Source organism: Erinaceus europaeus, chromosome 1 (assembly GCF_950295315.1).
Source record: "Erinaceus europaeus chromosome 1, mEriEur2.1, whole genome shotgun sequence".
NCBI classification, from domain to species: domain Eukaryota; kingdom Metazoa; phylum Chordata; class Mammalia; order Eulipotyphla; family Erinaceidae; genus Erinaceus; species Erinaceus europaeus.
In genome coordinates this window covers 94,286,889-94,311,690 of record NC_080162.1, presented here as the reverse complement: position 1 = coordinate 94,311,690, position 24,802 = coordinate 94,286,889, and the positions used below count along the sequence as shown (strand labels likewise).

General features: G+C 49.3%; 1 protein-coding gene across 11 annotated transcripts in view; it reads right to left on the bottom strand.

Annotated features, from left to right (window-relative positions):
• LDB3 (LIM domain binding 3) overlaps positions 1-24,802 on the bottom strand; it is a 73,648-nt gene that overhangs the window by 37,977 nt on the left and 10,869 nt on the right. For 3 of the 11 annotated variants that reach the window (XM_007530204.3, XM_007530205.3, XM_060191009.1), the window contains exons 2-6: positions 22,985-23,136; positions 22,440-22,515; positions 20,737-21,104; positions 10,787-10,956; positions 9,966-10,002 (exon numbers count right to left, since the gene is read on the bottom strand). In XM_007530204.3, coding sequence (XP_007530266.2) covers positions 9,966-10,002; positions 10,787-10,956; positions 20,737-21,104; positions 22,440-22,515; positions 22,985-23,136 — 803 coding nt within the window. Of the gene's footprint in view, positions 1-694; positions 1,469-9,965; positions 10,003-10,786; positions 10,957-13,482; positions 13,498-15,934; positions 16,139-17,199; positions 17,223-20,736; positions 21,105-22,439; positions 22,516-22,984; positions 23,137-24,802 lie in introns of those variants that run through there. The other 8 variants (XM_060191015.1, XM_060191028.1, XM_060191019.1 and 5 more) reach the window with 6 other exon arrangements.

The following is a 24,802-nucleotide window of genomic DNA, read 5'->3' as shown; positions in this document are numbered from 1 at the left end:
GTTCAGCCTGTGGTCTCTTCAGGGAGTAGGCTGATGTATTCCAGACTAGGACAATGTCAAGGTAGGTGAGCACTGGGAGCAAGGCCCAGCCAGAGGCCTTCCCACCCTTTTGCCATCTGAGTAGGACTCCACCTTGTATGCCTTTCACCACCTGTCCATTGATCTCCAAGGTGAAGCCCCAGCACCACATGGATGCCCAACAGTTCCCCTGTGAGTGCTCCTTCATCCAAGTGTGACTTTCCGAGTCCATTCTCTTGCTTCCCGGGCCAGGGCTGCGCATGAACTGTGCTGCCCTCGGAGAGGGGCTCAAACACACTTTATGAAGGGGAAGTGATGGGTGGCTTAGATGTGGGGAGAGAGGCAGAAGTGCTTGCTGTCAACATACACAAATGCACACACGCAAACACCCACATGTGCACGCGCGTGCACACACACATGCACTGACCCACGCACCCTGCCAAAAGCAAAGTCTGTCCATCAAGTTGCAGACAGCTTCACACCTGCCATCCTCTGTCATGTAAGCTAAGTCTCCCAAACAGGCCCAAGGGATGGAAAGTAGCAGCAGGTAAAGCCATACCAGGTCCCAGCCTGGCAGGCACTGCGCCTGTCCTTCTCCTGATGATGCCTATCCTCTTCCTGGCTCAGACAAACCCCTCAGGTGGTACACACACAGGTACAGCATGACTGGGGCTGGTTTGGTTCATTTCAAATCCTTTTTATTTCAGAACAAACATGCTTATATGTACAGGAAGAGAGAACTAGGGGTTCAGCAGCACACACGGCACAGTGAGGAGTGCACACCCCAGCCACTCCACAGTCAGGAAGGACTCTGCCTCCGCTACCCTGGGCCTTCCACTTTCTCTGCACAGACCCCTGTTCCAGCTGCCTGGGTTCCGGAGGACAGCGAGGGAACAAGCAGGACCAAGAAGTTGGTCTTTTCCCTGGACAGTGATCTACAGGCGACTTGATCCAGAATGGCTCTAGACCAAGCTGTTTCTCCAGGAACTGAGGTTGGTGGGAAATTGACCACTGATAACATGGCATATTCTTTTTCCATTGGTTCTGGACTATTATAAAATCAATCCCAGTTTCATCCTTTCTAACTTATGGCTAAGGTCCTGGGGAGGGGAGCAGAAATTTGGGCTATTTGGGGATGTAATGAGGGGTACACTGGGGGAAGATTGGAGTGGGTGGGTGCAGGACTTGGCTGTCAGCTCTGGGGCCAGGGGAGAGCAGAACTGCTGCAGTCGTCTATAAAGGTACCCCCCTCCCCCAGCACAGCTATACATTCTCAAGCATCACCGTGGGGTTCACATGCCAGATCTGTGTGCGGGGGAAGGTAGGAGGGCAGGGGAGATTCCAGGAAGCCTTTTAGCTCTTAACGTTAAGGCTTTGGGCTGAAAGGCCATGGTGCCAGTTGCGCAATTTGGCAAAACGTGGGCTGTTACGTTCCGTTTCAAACCTTTCCCTGTGGCACATAGAGAGAGACAGAGAGACAGAAAGAGAAAAGAGAGAAAGAAAGAAAGGGGTTAGGGGATGAATTCACCATTCCCCTGTCTGACAGCTGGGGCAGTGGGCATGAAGAGAGAGGAGTTTGGCTAGGAGAGGTTTGGTCATTCATGGGGTACTTTCCAGGAGGGTCAGGCCTGGTTTGGTGCAAGACCAGAGTTCCAAAGATCAGGACAGAGGGACTATAGTCTCCAGCCTGGGATAGGGGTGGGGAGGTGCAGTGAGGTGGAGGGGGCTAATGGGGCTAGAGAAGGGGCTTGGCTAAGGTGTCTAAGGGCAGTCTGGGCAAAGGCCAGGGTGTTTCTGGCTTCTCCCTGGCCTATGTGGTTAGAGTTGGGCAGGGCTGCTTTGGCTATGAGCTCTTGGGACTGAACCAGATATGCAGGTGAACATAAGATGGTCTCTGTCCCCAAGCTGGGCATTAAAAAGGAGGAATGGCTGTCCCCATGAGGAGGCTTGATGAGCAGACCTTTCACCTCCCTGTGCTGCCCCAGTCTCTGCCAAACCCTCTGTCTCCAGAGAGAAGTCTTCAAACACCTCTAACTCTCTCCCTAGGTCTGAGTACAGCCAGGCATACATATGCACATGCATACTCACAAGGTCACTGGCACACAAACAGAAGGCCAGGACTTCCTGCCACTTGCCACCTTCAGGGCCTTTGGGGTTCAACCCACATCTTGCTCAAACAAGCGCACAGAACAAAGCAGGCAAGAAGAAGCCAAGAAGGGAAATATAGAAGAGAGATTATGCTTGGGATAATCCAGAGCCATAGATTTTAGAACTGAAGACTATTGGTTGTTGGGGCTGGGGGGTTGGGAGAAGGAAGGGGGCACCTCTAGCATCCTCCACAATAGAGGCACAAATTGGTGAACCAGGAGCCCTATCTAGCCATGAATGCAGTGTTTAACCCAGTGTGTAAGATTTATTCAAAAAATTAACTCTGAGGGGGCAGGGGGTGGGGGTGGGCATGAGCAGAGGCTCACCTGGTTGAGCACACATGTTACAATGTGCAAGGACCCAGGCTCAAACCCTGGGTCCCCACTTGCAGGAGGGAAGCTTCACAAGTGGTGAAGCAGGTCTGCAAGTGTCTCTCTGTCTCTCTTGTATATCTCCCCATCCTTCTCAATTTCTCTCTGTCTCTATCAAAAGTAAATAATATAAACATTTTTAGAGTAAAAAAATAGAATATTTAATTTAAATTATTTTTAAAAATTAATTCTGCTATGTCCAGACTGTGGAATACTGATCAGCAATGAAAAGCCACAGAAAAGCCTTTGGTACACTGAGCAACTTGAGTGACTTCCCAGGGATTTAGGCTGAGGGGAGGGGGGTAAAACCAATTCTACAGGGTCACATGTATGATTCCATTTATATAATATTCTAGAAAAGGCAAATTATTGAAATGGAGAACAGATGACTGGTAGGTGGTTCCAGGGGTTAGGAAGAAGAAAATGGGTGTGGATGTAAAATGGCAGCCTGGAGGCTGGGTGGTGGCACACCTGGTTGAGCGCACATGTTATAGTGCACAAGGATGCGGGTTTGAGTCCCTGGTCCCCTACCTGCAGGGGAAAGCTTTGCAAGTAGTGAAGCAGTGTTTCAGGTATCTCTCTACATCCCTCTCTTGTCTCCCCTTTCCCTCTCCATTTCTGTATAACCAGGATGCTGTCTCCCCAGTCTCTCCCTCTCAATTTCTGATCATCTCTATCCAACAAATAAATAAAGATAATTTTAAAAATTAAAAAAATAATAAATAAAAGGGAAGCCTGAACCATCATGGTCTAGTGGAACTATATCTGGATCTTAGCTATGCCAGTGTCAATATCCTGGTTGTTGAGGATGTTACAAACTACTAGTTTTGTAAGATTTTACCACTGAAGCAAGAGGGCACATAGGAGTTCTCTGTATTATTTCTTATCTTTGTGTGCCAATCTTCAATTATCTCAGAATAAATATTTTAATTGATAAGTAAACTACCAGCATGTACAAATTAGAAGACCTGCTTTGGGTCTTTAAAAATCAGAAGATGAAGCTGTGAGGGTCTGACATTTCTGCATGGTGACAGTCCTGTGTCCTCCCATCTGTCTTTTAGATAGAGGCAGAGAGAGAGCGAGAGTTAAGAAGATCGTGTAGCACTAGTGCTTCCTTCAATGCAAAGGGGTCCAGGCTCACACCCTCACATTTATAGCTGGTCACTTTCCCACATCTGCATTACCTGGCGAACACCCCTTCTATACCCCAAGTCCTGCATGTGAGTCTCTTTGCAAAAATTATATTTGACAGAAGGGACTCATTGCTAACACAGGGGAAACCACCAGTTGAGCTTAGCCTTTTCTAACATCAAGAGGAAGCTGAGGTCCAGAGATATTACACAACAACCTAAAGCCACAAAGAATCTCAGCAGCAGAACCCGTGTCTAAGTTCTAGGCAGCTTCTGCTACTGGCCTCTTTGAAGGAGCTGAAGCAGATACCAGATATTGAGAACACTAAGACGGCAACCATTCACCATCCCAGTGACCTGCCCCCCCCCCCCCCGACACAGATGCTGCTGGTTTGTCCAGCCAGGCCTGAACTCCTTGTCATCAGTGCTCAGTGGCAGTCCTGGAGAATCTAATGTGCCTGCTCTGTTTGCAGCTGTTTGGAAATTCACAACCAGCCAAAGAGAGAAAGGAGTTGGACAGAGAAAAGAGGAAAAGGAAAAGAAGTCCCAGGACACCCATGAGGGCTGCTTCTCAGTTGTGCTTCTCAATCTTGCTAGACTGGTAGAACACCAAAGTCTAGAAATCTAGTAAACATCAGTGTTACCAGATGCCTCACCACACATTTTAGAGAAGACCTTGAACTGTGCTGACGCCATTACAGTCAGCCACAGGGGCTGGGACAGAGCTGAGTGTACAAGGAAAAGGAAGAACAGTGGCAAAACCCCAGAGGCTGAGGTGGTAGGAGATGGGAGATTAAAAAAAGAAGCCTTGGATGGCTGTGCAATGGAGAGGGAACTTGAAAATGTTTTTACACTGGAGGGTGTGCAATGCAGCCCTCATCTTCAGCAACTCTGCAAACACCTCACCTAGATCACCTTTGTTCCTAAACATCAGAAGACTAGGAGGAGGCAGTTCTCAATCCAGCTGAGTGCCAGTTCAGCACAGATGGCATGTATGGGGTAGCTGTACCACTATAGAGGGCCAGAGGATGTCTGGCTGACACACTGGAGTCTTGGGGATAGGTAAGCCCAAGAAGTGGGTTCCAGGTGCCTGTCATTTCCAGTTCTGCCAAGAAAAGAGCCAGGCTTGCCTGAACTCCCACTGTCAGGGCTGCTCAAAGAGGGCTGCCCCACTTTCCCAAAATCAGAGAGGAGTTTCAGTGACCCTTCTGGGAGTACAGAATCAGTGTTTAGAGGGAGACATGATTTGCGCCCCTAGGGCTTCAAATGGAGGCTGGGAGTTACCCCATTGCCTGCACATAACAGGGCAGTAGACCAGAGTCTAAGCCAGCGTGAGCACTTTGCTAAGGTGCTGGAGTCTTTCCTGGGAGGAAGACCAAGTTCATGGTTGATGCCTATGCCATTCATGGGTGTGCTCTGTCTCATTTGTAAAATTGGGATCCCTGAAGACTAGGCTCTGGCTTGGGTTGGCCAACAGGTGGGAACTGGAGCCTCAGAGGCTACTAGATACCAAAAGGAGCCAGAGCAAGGAGAGGGGAGGGCCATGCTTAAGCTGCCCTGGGATTCTGGAGGAAAGCAGTGACAGGAAAGGGAGGGCTTACAGGGTTCTCTGACATGAGACTTTCTTTCTCTTTCTCTTGTTTAAGGTCTCTTTTTATTGGATATAGACGAGAGAGAATGAGAGAGAGAGAGAGAGAGAGAGAGAGAGAGCCATAGCTGTGCTTCACTGATCATGAAGCTTCCTTCCCTACAGGTAGGGACTGGAGGCTTGAACCCAGGGCCTCACATATTATAACATGTGTGCTGTACCATCTGATCTCATATGGAGATTTTCATCTACTCTTGGGGCTACCAGTGCCCCTGCCTGGTACAGAACAGCCAGTGCCATTCCCAAGGCATCCCTGCCAGCACAGGAAGGGGAAAGCACCATTGCACATGTATATGAGGTTGTTGCCATTGTACAGGTTGTGGGACCCAGCTTGGTCAACCTAGGCTCTTGGAGGAAGTTACTTGAAAGCAGCATGCATACAAGTCCCTACACACACACAGACACACAGACACACACACACACTCTCTCTCACACACACATGGATGGGGGCACTGCCCTCAAGAAGGAAACTTGTGATATCAAACATCTGTAAAGAAAGGTACAGATCTTCAGAAGAAAAAAATAACCCAATAAAAATGTTGGCCAAAGAACTAAAAATTTTTCTAAGGAGGAGATACACATATGTATCCCAGACATATGAAGAAATGTTCCACAATGCTTATCATTAGAGAAATGCAAATTAAATTCTCACATTTGTGAGATTCCATCTCACACTACTAATAATGTCCTACATCAACAAAACGTAAAATGATAGGTGTTGGCAAGATTGTGGAGAAAAATGGACTCTGTTACACTTGGAATACAAAGGAAGGCAAAGTGATATAGACAAAATTGGAAGACTGTATGGAGAATCCTTCAACAAATAAAAATGAAATTGCCTTATGATCTAGCAATCCCACTCTTAGGCATTTACCCAAAGAACACTCAAACACTAATTCAAAGGGACATATGCACCCCTGTGTTCATAGCTGCACTGTTCACAATAGCCAAAGAGTGGGAGCAGCCTGAATGACAGATGACTAGCTAAAGAAGTTAGTTACGGGATATATACACTCTATGGATTACTACTCTGCAATCAAATAGATTATATTGTGTCTTTTGGGACAAAATGGAAATGGAGGTATATGTGCTTAGTGAAATAAGAGATGAAAGATAACTCAGATGGTTTCATTCATATATGGATTCTAAAGATCTGATACACACAAACTTGCAAAAAAAAAAACAACAACAACAGAAGCAAGCAAACAGTTTCTAAGACTTGTGAGAACTATGGTGGTTATCTTTGGGAGGTAGGAGGATGGGGACACCAATTTGGTGATGGATGTGGTGTGAAACTACACACTTGCAGCCTTACATTCTTATAACTATTAATTGTGAATAAAAAAAAATGACCAAAAAAGAGAGTCTTGGACTAGCAGCCAGTGTGGCTAATTATGAAAGAAAAGTAAAAGGAAGCTTCAGTTATTCTCAGGTAGGCTGGGTGGAGTTGGGGGGTGGTTTGCAAGCTTCCAACTTGGCAATGGGGACAGAGATGTAAGGCTCAGTTCTCTGGGGAGCAAGCTCCTCAGTCTGGACTGAGTGTGTGTGTTGGGGGCTGTGCAATAAGCATCCTCCTGTTTGCTCAGATAGTCACTGAGTTGAATCTGGGTCCTAGCTGGAACCCATGACCACAATGGTGACTAATTTAAGCCACCATTTCAAACTGTAATCACAGAGTTAAATCATTGCACAATATGCTACAACCCTAGTTCAGAGTCCCTGGGTTACTTGGGATTTAGAGACATCAAGATGACCACAAGCAAGTGGCCATCTGGGGGAGGATGAAGATGAGATCCCAGAAATTTAAGTTAGGAATAAAAGGAAAAGAGGCATATGCCTTTCTGTACTGGGTAGCCCAGAGCCTCCAGTGCAGGGCCAGTGGAGAGGCTGACACTGATGTTTTCCCTATGGGTAAAAACTGCTTCCTCAGCATGGGAACCCCAGATTGGAGGACAGAGCGGGGACCTCTTCTTGAGTCTCCTTTCAGATGTCCCTACAATGAAACCCTGCATTGGTAGAAGGTGGGGTGTGATCTGGCTCTAAGATTTGCAATTGTATTCTCAGAACCCCAAGATCTTACCTTGCTTATGTGGCTTAGGCCTCAGAGAGAAGAACTAAGCTTCCCACATAACTATAAGACCAGACAGAAAAAGCCCCAAGAGTTGCTTCTGAAAGGAGAAAGGAAGGCCAAGTGTGAGGTTGTTGTGGACCACTCTTAATACTGGCTTTAGCATTTTCCTTAATGATTGTAGAGTCTATAAAGATAGAAGAACTACATGAGTTCCCAGTAGATAGTCTCCATCTATATCATTTCACCATTAAATGGTATCTGGAGCATAAAGTAACTGAAACTATGCCAAAGGGGTAGTTGGGAGCCAGAAAGACAGGGTTCCAAGACACCTTCTTTGGCTGCCTGATGGGAGGAACCAAGGAATTTTCAGTTGATTGCTGAGGGGTGATGTAAAAGTCCTATATCAATCTTTGGTAAAATCTGCATTACAGGGAGTCGGGCTGTAGCACAGCGGGTTAAGCACAGGTGGCGCAAAGCACAAGGACCCCATAAGGATCCCAGTTCGAACCCTGGCTCCCCACCTGCAGGGGAGTCGCTTCACAGGCGGTGAAGCAGGTCTGCAGGTGTCTATCTTTCTCTCCTCCTCTCTGTCTTCCCCTCCTCTCTCCATTTCTCTCTGTCCTATCCAACAACGACAACAACAATAATAGCTACAACAATAAAACAACAAGGGCAACAAAAGGGAATAAATAAATAAAATAAATATTTAAAAAAAAGAAAGAAAAAAATCTGCATTACTCATTGGAGCATCCGTATGAGTGGCTTCAAAGAGGAGGTGAAACACATGTGGAAACAATGTCTAAAATCAGTGGAGGCTAGGGAGATAGCATAATGGTTATACAAACACCTTAAAAGCCTGAGGCTCTTGAGATCTCAGGTGCAATCCCCAGCACCACCATAATCCAGAACTGAGCAGTGTTCTGGTCTCTTCTCTCATTCTCTTTCCCTCTGTAGCTACTCTTTCTCATTAAAATAAAATAAATCAAAGTATTTAGATAAATAAAATAAAATCAGTGGAGCCCAACAGAGGAGAGAGAAGATGGTTCAGTCACACTTCCAAGAGCTAGAGACTCACTTTTGAGCTAAGTTAAACACCATCCCAGTACAGTCTCTAGAGCAGGAGTAGGGGAACCTTTTTTCTGCCAAGGGCCATTTGGATATTTAAAACATCACACTCAAGTTGAACAATATCAACTTAATATTTTGCACTTAATGTTACTATGAATAAAGCTTCAGTTACATTGGCAGGGCCAAACCCTATCCCTGCTCTAGAGAGACACACTGCAGACACTAAAAGTCAAGAGCCATCATTGGGACTGCATGTCATCATTAGCAGCCTGGGAGAGCACACTGTAGGCTTAGAGGCCCCAGCCAAGAAGAGGGAGCAACTTGGATTGGCAAGATAGGCTCAGAAATAAAATCCACATTCACTCAAGCTGACCCCAGAATGCCACTCTCCAAAGTCCTACAACCACTACATATGGATTAGCAGCAAATACAGGTCACTAGGGTAAAATGGTGCCTTTGAGCCCCATTTCCTCATGTTGAAGTCACTGCAGGAGGAGTACACAAAGGGTACTTATGCTGCCAGAAGGGTAACCACAATCACACAACACTCCCAACCCCACTCATCATAGTCAACGACTGCCACCTCTCCAGATTCAAAGGAGGTCTCGAAACTTTACATCAGGCTCAACCTGACGCTGTTGACTGGCTACTGAAGAAGGGCAAATGCTAGAAGAAGAAGAAGAAGAAGAAGAAGAAGAAGAAGAAGAAGAAGAAGAAGAAGAAGAAGAAGAAGAAGAAGAAGAAGAAGAAGAAGAAGAAGAAGAAGAAGAAGAAGAAGAAGAAGAAGAAGAAGAAGAAGAAGAAGAAGAAGAAGAAGAAGAAGAAGAAGAAGAAGAAGAAGAAGAAGAAGAAGAATGGAAAACCCTAGTGGGTTCTGGCAGGTTCCAGGGTGCATGCACTCTCAAACCCAGGGCCCTGAGCATCTGACAGGCTAGAAGGGACAGTGGGTGTCTTATGTCTCAGGTCTGCCACTGACTGGAAGTCATACCCTGTGACACCTAGGCCTGCACACGCTCCTCCTCAAGTCCAGGGCCTGTCCTTCCTCATAGTAGCCATTGTGCTTTGTGTAATTTACGAAACTGATGCTTCAATATAGACCTGGACAGGTGAGTCCAGGGGTCAGTCATCCACATCCAGCACAGCCCTCTGTTTGCCTGCTCCCTACTGCCTACTAGCCTTCTGATTCACAGGGACAGGCCCTGAGATGAGAGAGCCCAGCAAAGGCCAAAGCAGCCCTGCCCCCTGCCCAGGGACAGAGCCAAGAGAGCCCAAAATCCTCACTGGTGCAGCCTAGACCTGGGGGACAGAGACACAGCTCCAGGTACCTGCCTCATTGACCCAGGACATATGTCCCCAGTTAGAGCCCTATAGAGGTCAGGAGCTTCTAAGTATGTGAACTTGGAGGTTCCATCTAGGAGTCATGTGACCTAAAGGCTGACACCACCACCACCCCCCAGGAAGGGATGGGATCAGGAGGGACCAGGGCATAGAACCTGAGTCCAGGCACTTACCTTGACCTTCGCAGTGCTTCTTCATCAGGGTCTTGCACTGTGGGGAGAAAGGTGCTGGTAAGGAGGAGTCACCAAGAGCACAAGAAAGAAAAATTCCTGTGGGCAGTGAGAACCTTTGCTAATGACTCAACAATTACTGCCCAAACCAACCAACTGTGAAGGGTTAAGGTTGTGTCCCTCCCAGAGGGCAGGGGGCAGGCAAGGGGGACATCAGAGGAACCGTTGCAATGGAGGGGGGTGGGGTCAGAAGTATAGCCTACAAGGCCCTCTTATCCCAGCTCCTTACTTTTCATTTCTCTGGTAAACAGAATTCCAGGGCAGGAGGAGAGAGCTCACTAGGAGAATGCATGACCTGCCACGCCCAGGTGGAGCCCTGGGATCACATAGTCATTGCTCTGGCACTGAAGGTTAACTAGTTCTGTGATATTCTCTCTCTCTCTCTCTCTCTCTCTCTCTCTCTCTCTCTCCCTCCCTCCCTCCGTCTCAAAATTTGACCTGGACCAATGAAATCATGCATGCAGGAGGTCCTGGTTCCCTTCTACCACCTCACCCCCAAAGTACTACCTCCACACTAGCACAGTTAAGTCTGTCACCCAGTGTAGGAGTCAGGGAGCTACGCAGAAGGCTGACATCACTGTTAGTCCTGAGGGACTCAGAAGGGGCTCAGCAGACCATGGACTACGCACTTTAGGCCAGCTCATTTCCAAGGGCTAGAAGGAGCAGGCTGAATGATAAGGGCCTTCTATGGAGTAGGGCCCTGCATCTTCTGACCTCTCAGCATCTGCCCTTCCAACCCCACCCCACAGTTAGCCCTCACTTACTGAACTCTGTCCCTGTCATCTGAGCCAGTATACGGAAGGATCGAGACTGCAGGTTGGAGGAACGGCGGGCCCACTCGTCAGCCTCATCCTCCGGTTTGTTCTGGTTCTTGATCACAGCCTGGTACACAGGCGAGGCGCTGTCTACAGTAAGGTCTTTCACAGGAAGGCTTCTGCAACACAGACAGCGGCAGTGGGCGAGGGCTGGGCTATAACCCTTCTCTCACCCTGTTAGTCCCCTTACACCCCCACGCCCTCGTGCCCACTGGTGGCCCCTGCTTATCTGAGCCCACCATGCCCTTCACCCACTGCCGTTTGAACAAGGGCTTGGCCTGGGTCCTCAGAGCTCAGGGTGGTCTCAGTACAACAGTGATTCTGGGTGAAGAGGCTTCAATTCCTCCTGGTATTTCCTCCTGCCAACGCTGCTTCCCCTCATGCAAATTCCACACAGAAGACCTGATGACCTTTACACCCAGGGCTAAGGAAAGGGAAAATAGAAAAATTCTGCTTGATGTAACTTCAGCCTCTCCAGCCTGACCCTGAGTCATTTGAGAACTCAGAGGCTTCCTAGGGGTTGATCCCCTGCCCGCTTCGCACCTCTGGATCCAAACAGGGAGAGCTGTATAGCTGTAACTGGCCTGGAACAGAACAGGGATGAGGAGAAGGGGATGCTGGCTCAGCCACACACAGGCAGGCTTGATGGGGAAATAGGGAGCGAAGCAAGGCAACCAGTGCTGTTGAGCATTGCTGTGGATATTGAGGCTTCTAGTCTGGGGGGGGGGGTTTGGGGGTATAGCTGGGAAGGGTCACTGGTATGTCGCCCTGGGGTACTTTAGCCTTGAGGCATGACCTGGTGACCTTTCCTGTGGCTCCCAGGGTCTGGCACATAGTAGGCACACAAACCTTAGTTGTATGGAGAAATTCTAGATCAAGATCCCTTGATTTCAGTTCCTCATAGCCAGGATCAGACTGTAAGGCAGGATCTAACTAAAGCTGAGTCTAAACTTTCAGGAGCCAGGGAGGATTCAGGAGAAGCTCATGGAAAACTACCTACCTACCTAATTTATAACTCAGTAGCCCAGCCCTCTCCTTTCACAAATGTTGAAACTGGGGTCCAAAGAGGCCAGCTAGCTAGCTCCAGGTTATAATATATAGGGACTCTGTTGACATAGAATCAAGACTCCTATTGGATCTTTTCCATCAGACTCTGCAGTGATAGGGCTGAGGAAGCCACTGCTAAGTGGCTTCACACACTCCGGATACACCCCACCTGTAGACACGGTCCAGCCCTGACGCTCACCCTGGCCAGCATGGCTATGCCTGCCACTGTGGTTGCTTACACCTGCCCTCCAGAGTCCATGTCATCTACTCTCTGAAGAAGGCAAGTTGAAAGAATGGACATAACCTCCTAGGATCAGTAGCCTCTCAGAATTGGTCCCCTGTCAGCTCAGTATGGACTATGAAAGCAGAAAGTGAGAGAAAGAGAGTGGAGAAAGTGATCAAGATTGGGACTGGTGACAAAGCTCACTTGGATAATGTGTTGTTTTGCCACATGCATGGCCCAGGTTCAAACATGACCTCCACCATATTGAAGGAAATTTTGGTGCTATGGTCTTTTTCAGAGTAGAGAAGGCTCTACTCTGGCCCATAGGACAACGGTTCTTTATGGGGTCCAGCAGGGTGGAGTCTGAGCTGAGAATTAATGGCATCTCACTGGGAGAGACCAATTCTGGAGTAGGGAGGATTTCCAAGGATTTAAGAGCAGAGGACAGATATGCTGAAGCCTTTGGGCAATAGAAGGTACAATCAGGACTCCCTGGCCTAGGAGAAGAAGGAAACAGGAAGTATGGGTTGTGTTGAGGAAAGAGGGAAGTCTGGACCTATGCTTAGGTCCTGCCTTTGAGCCTGTCTAATTGAAGCTTTGTGGTCCAGAAAGCAAATGAAAGAATTCTGTTGTCATTTCTCTGGAATGTGACCTTGAGGGGCTCCCCTGTCCCTTCAGAGTCCCAAGGGCTCAAGACAGCTGCTAAGAGTGTGTCCTTTGGGGTTCACATTGTTGGCATCATTTGTGACTATGCTATGCAAAAACAGGGTGTTGTGCTGCTACATGACAAAGACTGGGAGTCAAATGAGGAAGCTGTCACAATATCTGGGACTCCAAATCTGAGGGAAAGTATAGAACAGAGAGAAAATAAAATGGGCCCTACAGTCCTGTAATCCTGAGCCTAAGGCTAAGGGTTTCTGATCAGTCAGTGTGCTACCATTTTAACTAATTCCCCAGTTTGAAAGACCACAGTCTGGAGCCACTCCCAGTGTGGTATTCTTACCACTGGAAACACTTCATCCCATAATATCAAGGCCACCTTTGGCCACTGAACACTGCCCCCAAATCTGACACATGTTTCACTTCCACAGGTGGTCCTGGATGACGCTGGCTCTTCTGAATCCATTATCCACGAGGATTCTGGAGATTGATTCTTGATTTCTAGGTCCACGGTGAGATTATTCTAGACAACCCCCAAAGACAAGTAGTTGCTGATATAGATTGTAGGGCATGGCATTGGGCTGGAAAGTGGGTGTAAGGAAGAACATGGGCAGCACCAATAACCACTGTCCTCAGACACAGCCCACTGAAACCCACATGCCACCCCATAACCAGACAGACAGATGACGGAACAGGTACTGTGGAGTCTACTTACGCCAGCGGCGACGCCCTGCCAAGCAGAGGAAAGCCCAGCAGTGAGTGCGCGTCCATCATGGATGGCAGAAGGGTGGCGCACACACAAGGGAGCAGGGTTAGGATCAGAAGTGAGTTATGGGAGTAGGATAGATGAAAGAGGGAGAGAAAAACAAAAAGAAAATTGTCAGTGAGGAAGGTATCATGGAAATTATAGCAGAAATGGAGCAGCTCTTACCTATTGGCACCATGGCAGCAGCAGCCCCGCAGGGCTGAGTTAGAAGGAAGGGGAAGGAATACTGCTTCCCAGGCACACAAAAGAAGGGAGAGGGAAGGGGTGGGGAGTGGAGAGTACAGGAGGGTGATGGGAAAGGTCCTCCAAGAAGCCTAGATTAGATTAAGGGTGAATCATGTTAAAAAGGAAAACACAGATGCCTGAGTGGTAAAACCAGATGAGAACAGTACTTTTTGCTGACCTCCCTTTCAGTGACTGCTACCACTCTTAAGAGTACACCAAGCACACACAAATATTAACAGGAAATCCCTGTTAGCTCTTGGGCTTAAGCGGCCTTATTTTGCTGGGTACACATAAGCTAATAGTTGTGTTTTTAAACACGCATAGTCATATTTTCTGCTTCAAACAATGGAGTGAAATATATCAACACTACCCGAAGTTGTACAGAGCTGCATTCCTGAGCCTGAGAATTCCTGAGTGTGAGAATCAAGGCTCTAAGACCAACCCCTCCCTCTTATGTCCCTCAAAAAGTATTGCATCCCTGAGAGACCTGGCTCCCCAAAATGAGGAGAGTCATAACACAAGGTCCGATCCTTTGATTTCTGGAGTCTACCCCTTATGACCTATAGGCATGTGGCGGCAATGGATCTGGATTCTGGAAAAGTCAAACACTATTGGAATTCTCTGGGACTTTTTAATTTCTCCAGCCCTATTTTAATATCTATTTCTCCTAGCTTCAGGGAGGAAATATGGTTATCATTTTAAGATTTAGTGCCTTGAATTGTGGGGAGTCCTGAAACAGGCATAGGATGTTGACCAAAAAGACAATCTGTTTCTTCAAACATGAACACTGATAGTATTCTCAAGCAGAAGACAAGAGACTGTGAGTATGAATGTTTGTATGTGAAAGAAAGAGTGGTGAGAGACAGGGACAGGTGGAAAGACAGAAAGAGAAACATACAGAAAGAAAGGAAGACTTAGAGGAAAGAAGAGAATGGAAAAAGAAAGAGAGGTCCTATCAAAGTTTGCATCATCAGCAGTTTTTTTTGTTTGTTTGTTTTCGCCTCCCTGCACTACAAATCCACTGCTCCTGGAGGCCATTTTTCTTGCCCTTGTTGTTGTTGTTATTGCTGTTGTTGTTGGATAGGACAGACAGAAATCAAGAGAGGAGGGGAAGACAGAGGGGGGAGAGAAAGACAGACACCTGCAGACCTGCTTCACCTCTTGTGAAGTGACGCCTCTGCAGGTGGGGAGCCAGGAGCCTCAAACTGGGATCCTTACACCAGTCCTTGTGCTTCACACCATGTGTGCTTAACCCACTGCACTACCACCCAGCCCCTATCATCAGCAGTTTTACCCACACAGGATTTTTCACCATCTTTCCCTTCTCAGCCCTCAAGCATCCCCACCATCACTTAGAGGCAAACTCCAGGAACCAAGGATGTTCTAAATCTCACCACCCTGAGGTCAGGCTTCCCTGAGGCAAAGAGAAAAGGGGTATTCAGTCCTGAGTTCTTCCCAGGCTCTGGAGGGGGACTGATTGCCAACAACACAGAGGGCACCTTGAAGTTCCTTTCCAAGCAAGACAAAGCCCAGGCACATTTATGACTTGCTTTCATCACTGCAAGAATGCAGAAACTTCCTTCATACCCCCTAAAAAATGGTTGTGAGAGAACTTGTATATTTAGAATGTGACCTAGTTGGGGCAAGGCAGTGGTGTACCTTGTTGAGTACACACGTTACCATTCATAAGGACCCAGGTTCAAACCCCTGGTCCCCACCTGCAGTGAGGAAGCTTCACTAGTTGTGAAGATCTGCAGGTGTCTCTCTTTCTCTGTTCCACTCTGTCTCCCTCCCCTCTCAATTTCTTTCTGTCCTATAAAAATGAAAAGAAAAGAGGAAGAAAAAAAGAGAAAGAAAGAAACCCTAATTAACATGATTGCAGAAATCACTATTTAAACCTGTCTCCTATGAAGGGTGTGTGTATAGAGAATAGAAAAAACACCATATTTTGCATTACTCCACCCATATAAAGCTGACCATGACCTTAATTCTGAAGAGAGAAACCATGCTTTGGAAGATCCTGGTGAAGGCTTGAGAGGCCCAAAGCCAGGGAGCAAAACTGGTCTGGATGTCTGAGTTTTCAATGCTGCCTCATGTCAGGGTCCCTGTGTCACTAGCCGGTGAAGAGGCAGGTTCTGGAGGCTGTGAGTGACAGCAGAAGAGAGGAGACGCTTACCCGCTGAAGTCACTGCCCTGGGCCTGGGCCTGCCCAGCAATGGCATCCATGATGGCGTCCTGCGAGTACATGCTGATGGGTGTGTTGTACTGCGCATGGATGATGGTGGCCTTGCCACCCAGCCCCTTCACCTCGATGGGCTTGTGAGTCGACAGGGCTGAGTCCTTCAGGGCATTGGGGTTGAAGCGTTCCTGGTAGTCAGCACTGGGGGAGGGGAGTACAGGGTGCAGAGGGAGGAGTGGGAAGGAGGAGGTGCAAGGAGAAAAGGCCAACAGGTGGTGTTACATGGCAGGTCATGGCCAGGCCTGGCGACAGTGGGTGTTGAAAGAAATCTCCCTGAGTCCCCAGTTAGGCTACCCATGTCCCCCCACCAGAATGTGGGGAGCAGGGTCTAGTCAAGATAATCTTCAACACCCTCCGCCAAGCCCTTCTCTTGTCCATCTTGGCATTTCCAGGTCTCTGGAGGCCCTGCTTGGCCTAAACTGCCCCCCCAAAGTCAGCAGGGGGTGCCAGGCATTGAAAGCTCTCTTCACACCACTGAGAAGCAGAGACAAAAAGGGTTGGGGAGTGGGGGTTTGGGGGAGGGGACAGAAGAAGCTGGGTCACACGTGAGAGGCAGCTGCAGCCCAAGCAGAATCCAGGATGCCCCAAAGGCAAAAAGCAACCCACCGGGCACCCAAGGTTTCCAGACAGGGTTCCTCCATGAAGAGGTTCATTGTGCTGGCTACCCTGTCTGCGGTGGGGACTCTGTTCCTCTAGACACATCAGTGCTTGTGTTTCTTCTTCAGAGCAGATGGTTCAGACGACTCAGTCTCCCTCAAGTTCAACTTGCCATGTGGCCTTCAGTCTCAACTCGTCGGGTCTTTTCCCTCCAACAGATAGGTGAGTTCCCCAGGCAGACAAGCTCACGTGAAGCCCTTTTCGAGGGGTCCCACCAAGGGCAGTCTTCAGGATCTCAGTGAAGGTCAGCTCTGCAGGCCCCCCGCCGCCCACCAGAGCCAGCCTGCCATCCTAAGCAGCTGCAGCGGGGACCTGAAGGCGGCGCATGAGACGGAGCCCCGGCACCCCATCCCCAAGGCCCCCACTCCACACTCACAGCTTAACACACATGCAGGCTCACTCCAGGGCATGAGTGCATCCTGCTCACACATGCACACACATGTACACATGCCAGCACAGGCACACACTGTCCATACAGACATAGACACAGACACATGCTGGGATAGCCACACAAGCGCATAAACATGCTTTCCTTGGATACTAACTTGGCCGGAGAGTTGGCTACCACCTGGGAACAAGAGAAAGAGCAGAGACAGGGCTGTCAGGAGCAGGCTCCTGTTAGAGGGGTTTGATTGCAGGGACCAGCCACAGACTGGTCATTATGGAGGTAGAGCCTGGCCAGACTGCACTGTGAGAATCGAGGGTAGGGTGAAGAAGAGAAAGAGCTAAGAGTCAGGCATGGCCTTGGGGACCTCAGAGATGCTGACATCAGAGAGTCCCCTCCCATAGTCCTTACCCAAAGATTTGACAGAAAGAAGGGTTTTCTTGCCCATCTTCATGGGCACTCATATCCCATGTATATACATCTTCCACATACACCTTTTGGACATAGATCCCAGGAAAAAGCTGGAATTAGGGACATGCAAGAAGGGCCAAGGCCCCAGGAGTCTCCTGGGCAAACAGCACTTATATACTTCCCTTGTTTATTATTTTTTTGGGGGGGTGTGGGTGGACAGGAGTTGTCAGGAGTTCTACCCCCTGAACAGGAGTTGTAGTAGTACTGGGATAGGTATGGTAGGATAACTCATACCTCCAAAATTGTTTTCTGTCTAAGAGGAGGGTCAAACAACCCTGGTCAATACTCCTGGGCTGGAAAGGGCTCTCTGTCTAATCCCCAGTGACCACTCTGAAACACCCTGTGGATGGGCAATGAGGCAGGGTGGAAGAGTGGTGCGTGCGTGCGTGCGTGTGTGTGTGTGTGTGTGTGTGTGCGCGTGTGTGTGTGTGTGTGTGCGCGTGTGTGTGTGCATGTTTTCAAAGAATGGTGCAGGGAAGCCCCCAGCTTGGATACTGTAAGAAAGAAACCCCTTTCCTAACTTGTGTGAGCACTACTCTCCTAGAGCAGTATCTCTTTGGAGGAAGCATTGCTTACAGCATGTTTCTTTAGATTGAGTGATAAGCTGTGGCAACACCAGTGGCCCTGTCAAGAACCTGGAGAGGGGACAGAATGTAGAACTGGTGTCCCTGTCCTCTATTCTGCCACCTCCCTGGATCTGACCACTGTGGACTCTGGTTAGGAGAGCCCAGGCCCCAGATGTCCTGGATCTGATCATCCCTTGGCAAGACCCTGGGGATGGCAGGCCAAAGTCAGGGGGCCCCAGCCTTAGGCAGCCACACAGTGTCACTGTTCAGCCCCAGGCCCAACACTGTTTCCAAGTTGATAAAATTCCCTCTGTCCCCCCAGGCTCAAAATAGCCTCAAGCAGAGCTATATTTGGAAAGAGCCAGCGCAGAACTTCCATTCCTTCTCCATTTTTGGCCAGTGCTGACAGCTGCAGGGTCGGCTTCTGCTCTGACCAAGCCAGTGCCCCCCCACCCCAAAGAGGGGAGTGTTGTGTTGACTCCTGGGGGCTGCCTTTGTACCTCCCAGACAACTAGCTCCTTCTTTGTCATTCATTCCTGCTCCCAGCTTAGCTTCCACCTGAGGACATGGAGACTGGGGAGCCTGTGGTAGATATAACTCAGAAAGAAGCCAGTACCCCTGACTTGGGAAGGATGAGAGATGGGCCAAAGATGCAAGACTTACCCAGAGGCCTTTGCATCAAGTGACCCAAGGGACACTGCCCCACAGTGTCAACCCCAAAGAGTACAAGGAAAAGGAGGCAGCAAGGATGGTTAGTCTTAGATATCCTTGTGCCTGTCTGCTCCTCTCCACTCCTCCCAAGAACAAGCTGCCCAGAGAGACTAAGGGAAGAAGTTTCCTTTTGGAGCCAGACAGGAAAGGATTAAAACCATGACTCTGAGCTGTGATTCTGGGCAAATTACCCACCTGCCTCAGTCTCAGTTTCTTCATAAAATTGAGATGGTGGTATAGATAGACACAGATGGGCATAGATAGACACAACCTTGAGCATAAACCCACAACATGGGTCAATTGTGCAAAGGATGACTATAGGAATTAACTTCCTTTCCCAGCCCTCTTTCCTTAGAAGAGACTTTTCGATATCTGAATGTTGAGTAATAATTTAATATGTGTGAATTTATGAGATGTACCTATGCCTTGGGAATCACAGGAAGCAGGGACAGAACTGGCCTCTGACTATGCTAGGTAGGTAAGCAGGTCTCTGTCGCCATGTTCCCTGTGGAAGGCAAGTCCTTCCTGCCACTGCTTCCCTATGTGACCTCAGAGGAAGTAGTCACTCCCTGAGTTTCTATTTCATTGCTGTAAAGTAGGGGAAATGTTACCCACCTCTGAGTTTAGTGCTGAGAATAGTTTTAGACAAATCATGTAAACTGCTAGCTGGCCTCCAGCCTGGACTGAGGCTCAGGAAGAGAAGATATTCTCATCCCTACAGATGTACACACCTGCAGATGAGTCTCATGGAAGTTCAAATGCACCAGAGACTGACTTCCCTACCTGGGAGGTCCAAGAGGGCATGAAGAAGAGCTACCAGCCCCTCTAAGGCAAGAGAAAGATATCATTTCCACTCAGAGTTTACTGACAGAAGCTCTTTGCTAGAAAAAGCAGGACCGTATGATTTTGCCACCGTGGTCTTGGTGCTCAGACCATGGAGTGCCTGAGGTCAGCTTCATCCAAAGACTCTAGGAGGAAGTAGGGTCAATGGGGGTACCCATGGGACCAGTGAGTCTTTGCAGAAAAGGCAAAGAAAAGGCATGGACTTGAGTTGACCAGATGAGGCCTGCAGTTGTGGCTCACTGGTATCCTAACTGTGTGACTCCAGGTAGTGGGCAGAGCTCAGCACTGTGCATGAGCAGGTCAGTCCTTCAGTCCTGCCAGTAAGCTCAAGACACATTCATGTCTGATCCCCTACTACCTGTATGGCTTGGACTTGGCCTGCTCTGCCTCTAGCCCACAGAGCTATATGTAGAAATGACAGTGTGAAGGGCTTGGAAACTGAAATGTGCTCTGCCTTGGGTTCCCTTTCCTTAGTCCCTCCAAAATACCCATTTGTACTCTAGGCCTCTTTAACTCCTATGCCGTTCAGCTAGACCTCTGGGTGAGATGTTGGTGTGGGGTGAGAAGTTAGATTTCTCTCTCACAGGCCCTTTTTCCTTGGGGTCCTGTTTCCTCACTGCCCCACCTTGGCCAGTATCAGTCCCACAAACACTCTCCTTCCACCACTGCATCTGGCTCCAAAGCTACCTCGTCCAAATAGCCTTCCTGCACCACTTTGAGCCCTTCAGAACTTGCCCTCCCACTACTCTAAGTGTTCCTTGCTCCCACCTCAGAGTTCCTGTACTAGATGATGATGTGAAAGTTTTAGACATCAGAGTCCCTTGTATTCAAGCTCTTTCACTGGTAGCAAACAGCTGTAACTTATCTTAGCCTCTCTGAACCTCAGTTTCCTCCTCTGAAGAACCCAATATATCACCCCATGCGTTGTAAAGCAGATGCCAGTAGGGTCACCAATTTTCCTTACTCCTAACTGGCACTGCCTCATGGGTTTGAGGTGGCCAGATGAAGTCCAGCTCCTCACTGTAACCGCTTGACCAGGCCCTACTGAGTGCTGAGGACCCAGGTGGCCCCAGACCACCAGCAAGAGCTGTGTGCCCAGTACCTACCCTCCTAGGAGTCCAGCACCTGAGGCCTTCCCTCGGAGGCTCATCTGATACATCTGAGCCATCTCCCTCAGGGTCTCTGCTGAGTACAGGCCAATGGGGTTGTTATATTGCCTCGGCTGATTTGAGCCCGGTGGCACTTTAGGGCTGAGTGAGTCCAGGGCCCCTTCCGGGCTGCTCTTGGCCCTTGGGCTGCCCTGTGGAGGGCCAGGGTCAGAGGCCTCTGTGTGTGAGGAGAAGACGGAGGCCTGGGAGAAGGAGGAGCTAAAGGTCTGCCTGAGCTCCAGGGTGCCTGGGCTGCCTGGGCTGGCCCTGGCCTCAGGGTCAGGGCTGGGTGCTGCCAGGCTGCCGTTGGTGTCCGCAGCTGGGTCCTGGCACAGGGTAGCCACCATGCAGGGAAGAGAGAAAAGAGTGGTTAGAAGTCACCCGCATCCCAGCTCTACAGAGGGGGCTGAAACAGAGGTGTTAGAGGGCATGCCCAACAGCCTGCAGTCCACTAAACAGCACTGGAGGGATGGGCTGAGGGAAGGGAAAGGGTAAGGTTTCTGCAAGAGAAAGGTTTGGTCAGGAAGAGCAGGAGAGGCACTGACTCCTAGCTCAGCTGGCATCTACCTGGACAAAATGCACATCTCCACACAAAGCCAAGCCAGCAGGGGCAGGGAAGAAGGGGCTGGAGAAAAGGGAGCTATAGCTTTCAGGAAGTGGGGGAAACCCCTTCAGCCTAAATCTGTTTCTCCCTTCTGAGTGGGAGCACTTGGTAGGCATGGCCCAGCCTCCTGACCTATTAACCCCACATCTACGGAGAAGCCCTCAATGAATGTTCTCACTGGTGGTGGACAAGCAGAGCTGGAGTGCAAAGAGGGAAGCTGGGGAAGCAGGAGCTGACATTAAGTTCCCAGTGTTTGCCTCTGTAGCTTCTCCCACGCACCCCCTCTGCACTCTTCCCCTCTCTGTCACCTAACCCAGCCCCCTGTCAACCTCTTCCTCTCCCATTCCTGCCTACTGTCCAATCTACCTACTTGACAGACGGGAGTTGGTACCTGGTCTTGCAGGAATGGGTAGGGAATGGGCCCCTGCAGAAGCAGTGGGGATCCCTCATGCTTGGAATTAGGCTCCTTGAGCCCAAGGGGTTGTGCTGAAGGGGGCTTGGGGCATAATAGTTAAGTTCTGGGGCCAGACTCAGCCTTCCCCCCTGTATATGCCTCTTGGCCAGCACCACCAGCACTTCTGATAGGGCTATAGGGAAGGAAAATGGAAATCAGAGAGAGATTGCCTATGCCATGGGGCCCCTCCATGCCCAGGAACATCTTTTGTGGGTGATCCATACTGAGGCCTCCAGTGTTCCTGCTACATTCATGCCCCTTCCCAGGCCCCTCAAAAGATGAGTCAGCACCTTCTAGGTGCTTGACCCCATTTGGCTGGGAAGAGAATCCTTATCCTGAGAATACTGCTGTCCATGTGGGTTTCCCACTGGCCCAGTCACAAAGCCAAGGTGATGGCTACATGCAGGCACTGAGTCGCACACTCAGTATTTGAAAGAGGATTAGATTCCTCTCCCCAAGGGCCTGCCCCACCTCTCTGGGGTCAACAGTGGGCAAGGCAGGGCCCATTTCTACTGCCTCACTCCAATGGCACCAACCAGGAGTCAGGGCAGCCTTCCTGGGACCAAGGCAGAGTGGAGCCCACTACCTATAATCAGCACCTACCTTCTGGTGAGGGATCACTGGCATTGGGGACTGAATCTGGGGTGGTGCTGTAGAGATGGGAACAGGACGCTTGGACCTAGAGAAACCAGAAACAGAATGGTCATTCCTGGAACTAGGAACTTTCCATAGGCCAAACTGACAAGGGGAGCAACAGAGAACAGATCTACTGTCTGCCTATGGGCAGGAGGACCCCAGGGAGACATTGGGCCTCACAGCTCTGGGCACTCTGCAATCATGGGCCTCTGCTAGGTTCTTGCAAGGCTGCCCATGCCAAGCAGAAGCAGAGAAGACCCTGGTTTTCAGGTCTACCTGCCCACACACTGTGGCACCATGACCTGCCCTCTCTGATCTCCATCTGGAGAGAAGCATGGACATGGCAGACTTTTGCCAGTATGAACCTGGTCCTTCCTCAGAGGCTGTTCTGATCCCATGTGGTCCCACAGCATAGGGCTGTGCCACGATACTAATACCAGACAGCCCTCCTCTCAAGCTCCTGAGGCCCACACCCCCCCGCCTGCACCCCCACCCTGGAGAATTCCACCTACTTCTGCAGTGTGAGGCTCAGGTTATAACTTGCAGACTTGATTTTGTTCTGGGCCTCCAGGTGAGTCATGGTATCCGTGTTGACACCATCGATGGCTACCACCAGGTCACCCTGGCTGAGCTGAGACTGGGCCGCCTTGCTGCCTGGTGTGATCTGAGAAGATAACAGATGGGGTGGACATGAGGAAGGTGGACTCCTCTTCAGGGAATAGTCCACCACTCACTATGCTGATTTCTTCTGCTGGCACATAACAACCACATTTCCCAGTGTTCTGTGTCTGAGTGCAGCTACGAGACAGCTCTAATGTAAAGTGCACATCCCTTCCAGTCCAACCCTGCCTTTAATGAAAACCACTTCTCTCTCTCTCTCTCTTCTCCCTCTCTCTCTCTTCTCTCTCTCTCTCTTTCTTCCTCTCTCTCTCTCTTTCTCTCTCTCTCCTCGGTTATGGGCAGATAACCCAGAGGAAAAATATCTGAATCCCCTATCTGGGAAGGATCTTGAGCCTGTAGTCATTGCACTAGATATTTCTTGAGTAAGAAATAAACATTTGAAGTGTCGACTGGTGGCACACCCTGTTGATACTATATGTTCAAGCCCCAGCTCCCCACCTATAGGGGAGGATGTTTCACAAATGGTGAAGTTGTGGTGCTGGTGTCTCTGTCTCTCTCCCTCTTTATCAACCCCTCCCCCTCTCACATTTTCTCTGTCCTGCCATATATATATTTGTGCTAAATCATTGAGATTCAATAGTGTTTGGTATACCAGTTATCCTGTGGCTATACTTGTGCTCTGAAAAACCAGGAAGAATTTTCCAGGCTCTAGGAGGGTGAAAATATACAAAAGCTGGCTCAACACCACTCAGAGGGGCTGCCAACCTAGCATGCAGAATAAATATTCCCTCACAAAGCATGTGTAAAATGTATAGTGCCACCACAACAGGTGTGTGTGTGTGTGTTTGTAGAGGGTAAGGGGAGTTGTCTACACTCTCTGGAGGAACAAGGCTGACTAGGACACAGAACAGGGCTTAGTGTTCAATAGTGAGTCTTACTTCCAGAAGGGGAAGTTCAGATGTGAAGATCAGTTCTCAAACCCTGCACCCTAATTCCACCACAGAATGTGAGAGTCTGGGGCCCCTGCATCCAGTGTCATCCACCACACAGAGCATGGATTCTTCACTCCAGAAATGTCCCTATGCAATTTCAGGAAGGCCAGGCCCTCTGGGGCATAACTTGATGTGCCATAATGTCTCAGACTCTACCCCTAGTGACATCATGCTCTGCGCTCAATTTTCCCACCTCCCTATAGTAGCACCATGAATACCTTTGGTGGCCCCACCTGCAGGAGTAATATAACATGAAAAATTCTGGAGGTTTCTGGTGATATCACCTAAAATATCTTGATGGCCTGTCCCTTGTGACAGCATATGGAATGTGAAGCCTCACCCCTAAAGAGATCTCCTGGAATGTCACAGAGACTCTGGCTTCACCTCCATGACATTATGTAGAACCCACCAGTGACAAAACATAATGCCAAGGAGGCCTTGTGCTGCTGCCCCCCCCACACACACACACCTAGTGAAGTCACAGGAAAGAAGAGCCTCTTGGAGACACACTCCTACCAAGGGACTGCAAAGCATCCCTGGGCTTCTCTTCCCCAACACACCCACTAGCCAGTGACCTCTCTGGCTACACCCCAGGGACAGAGCCTGTTCCTAACACTGTCAGGAGCTTGCTTTTTTTTTTTTTTTTAAGGCCTAGGGGCCATCCTAGAAAGAGCCCAAGCAAAATCTGGGAAAGTCCCATGCCCTGGGTGCCAAACT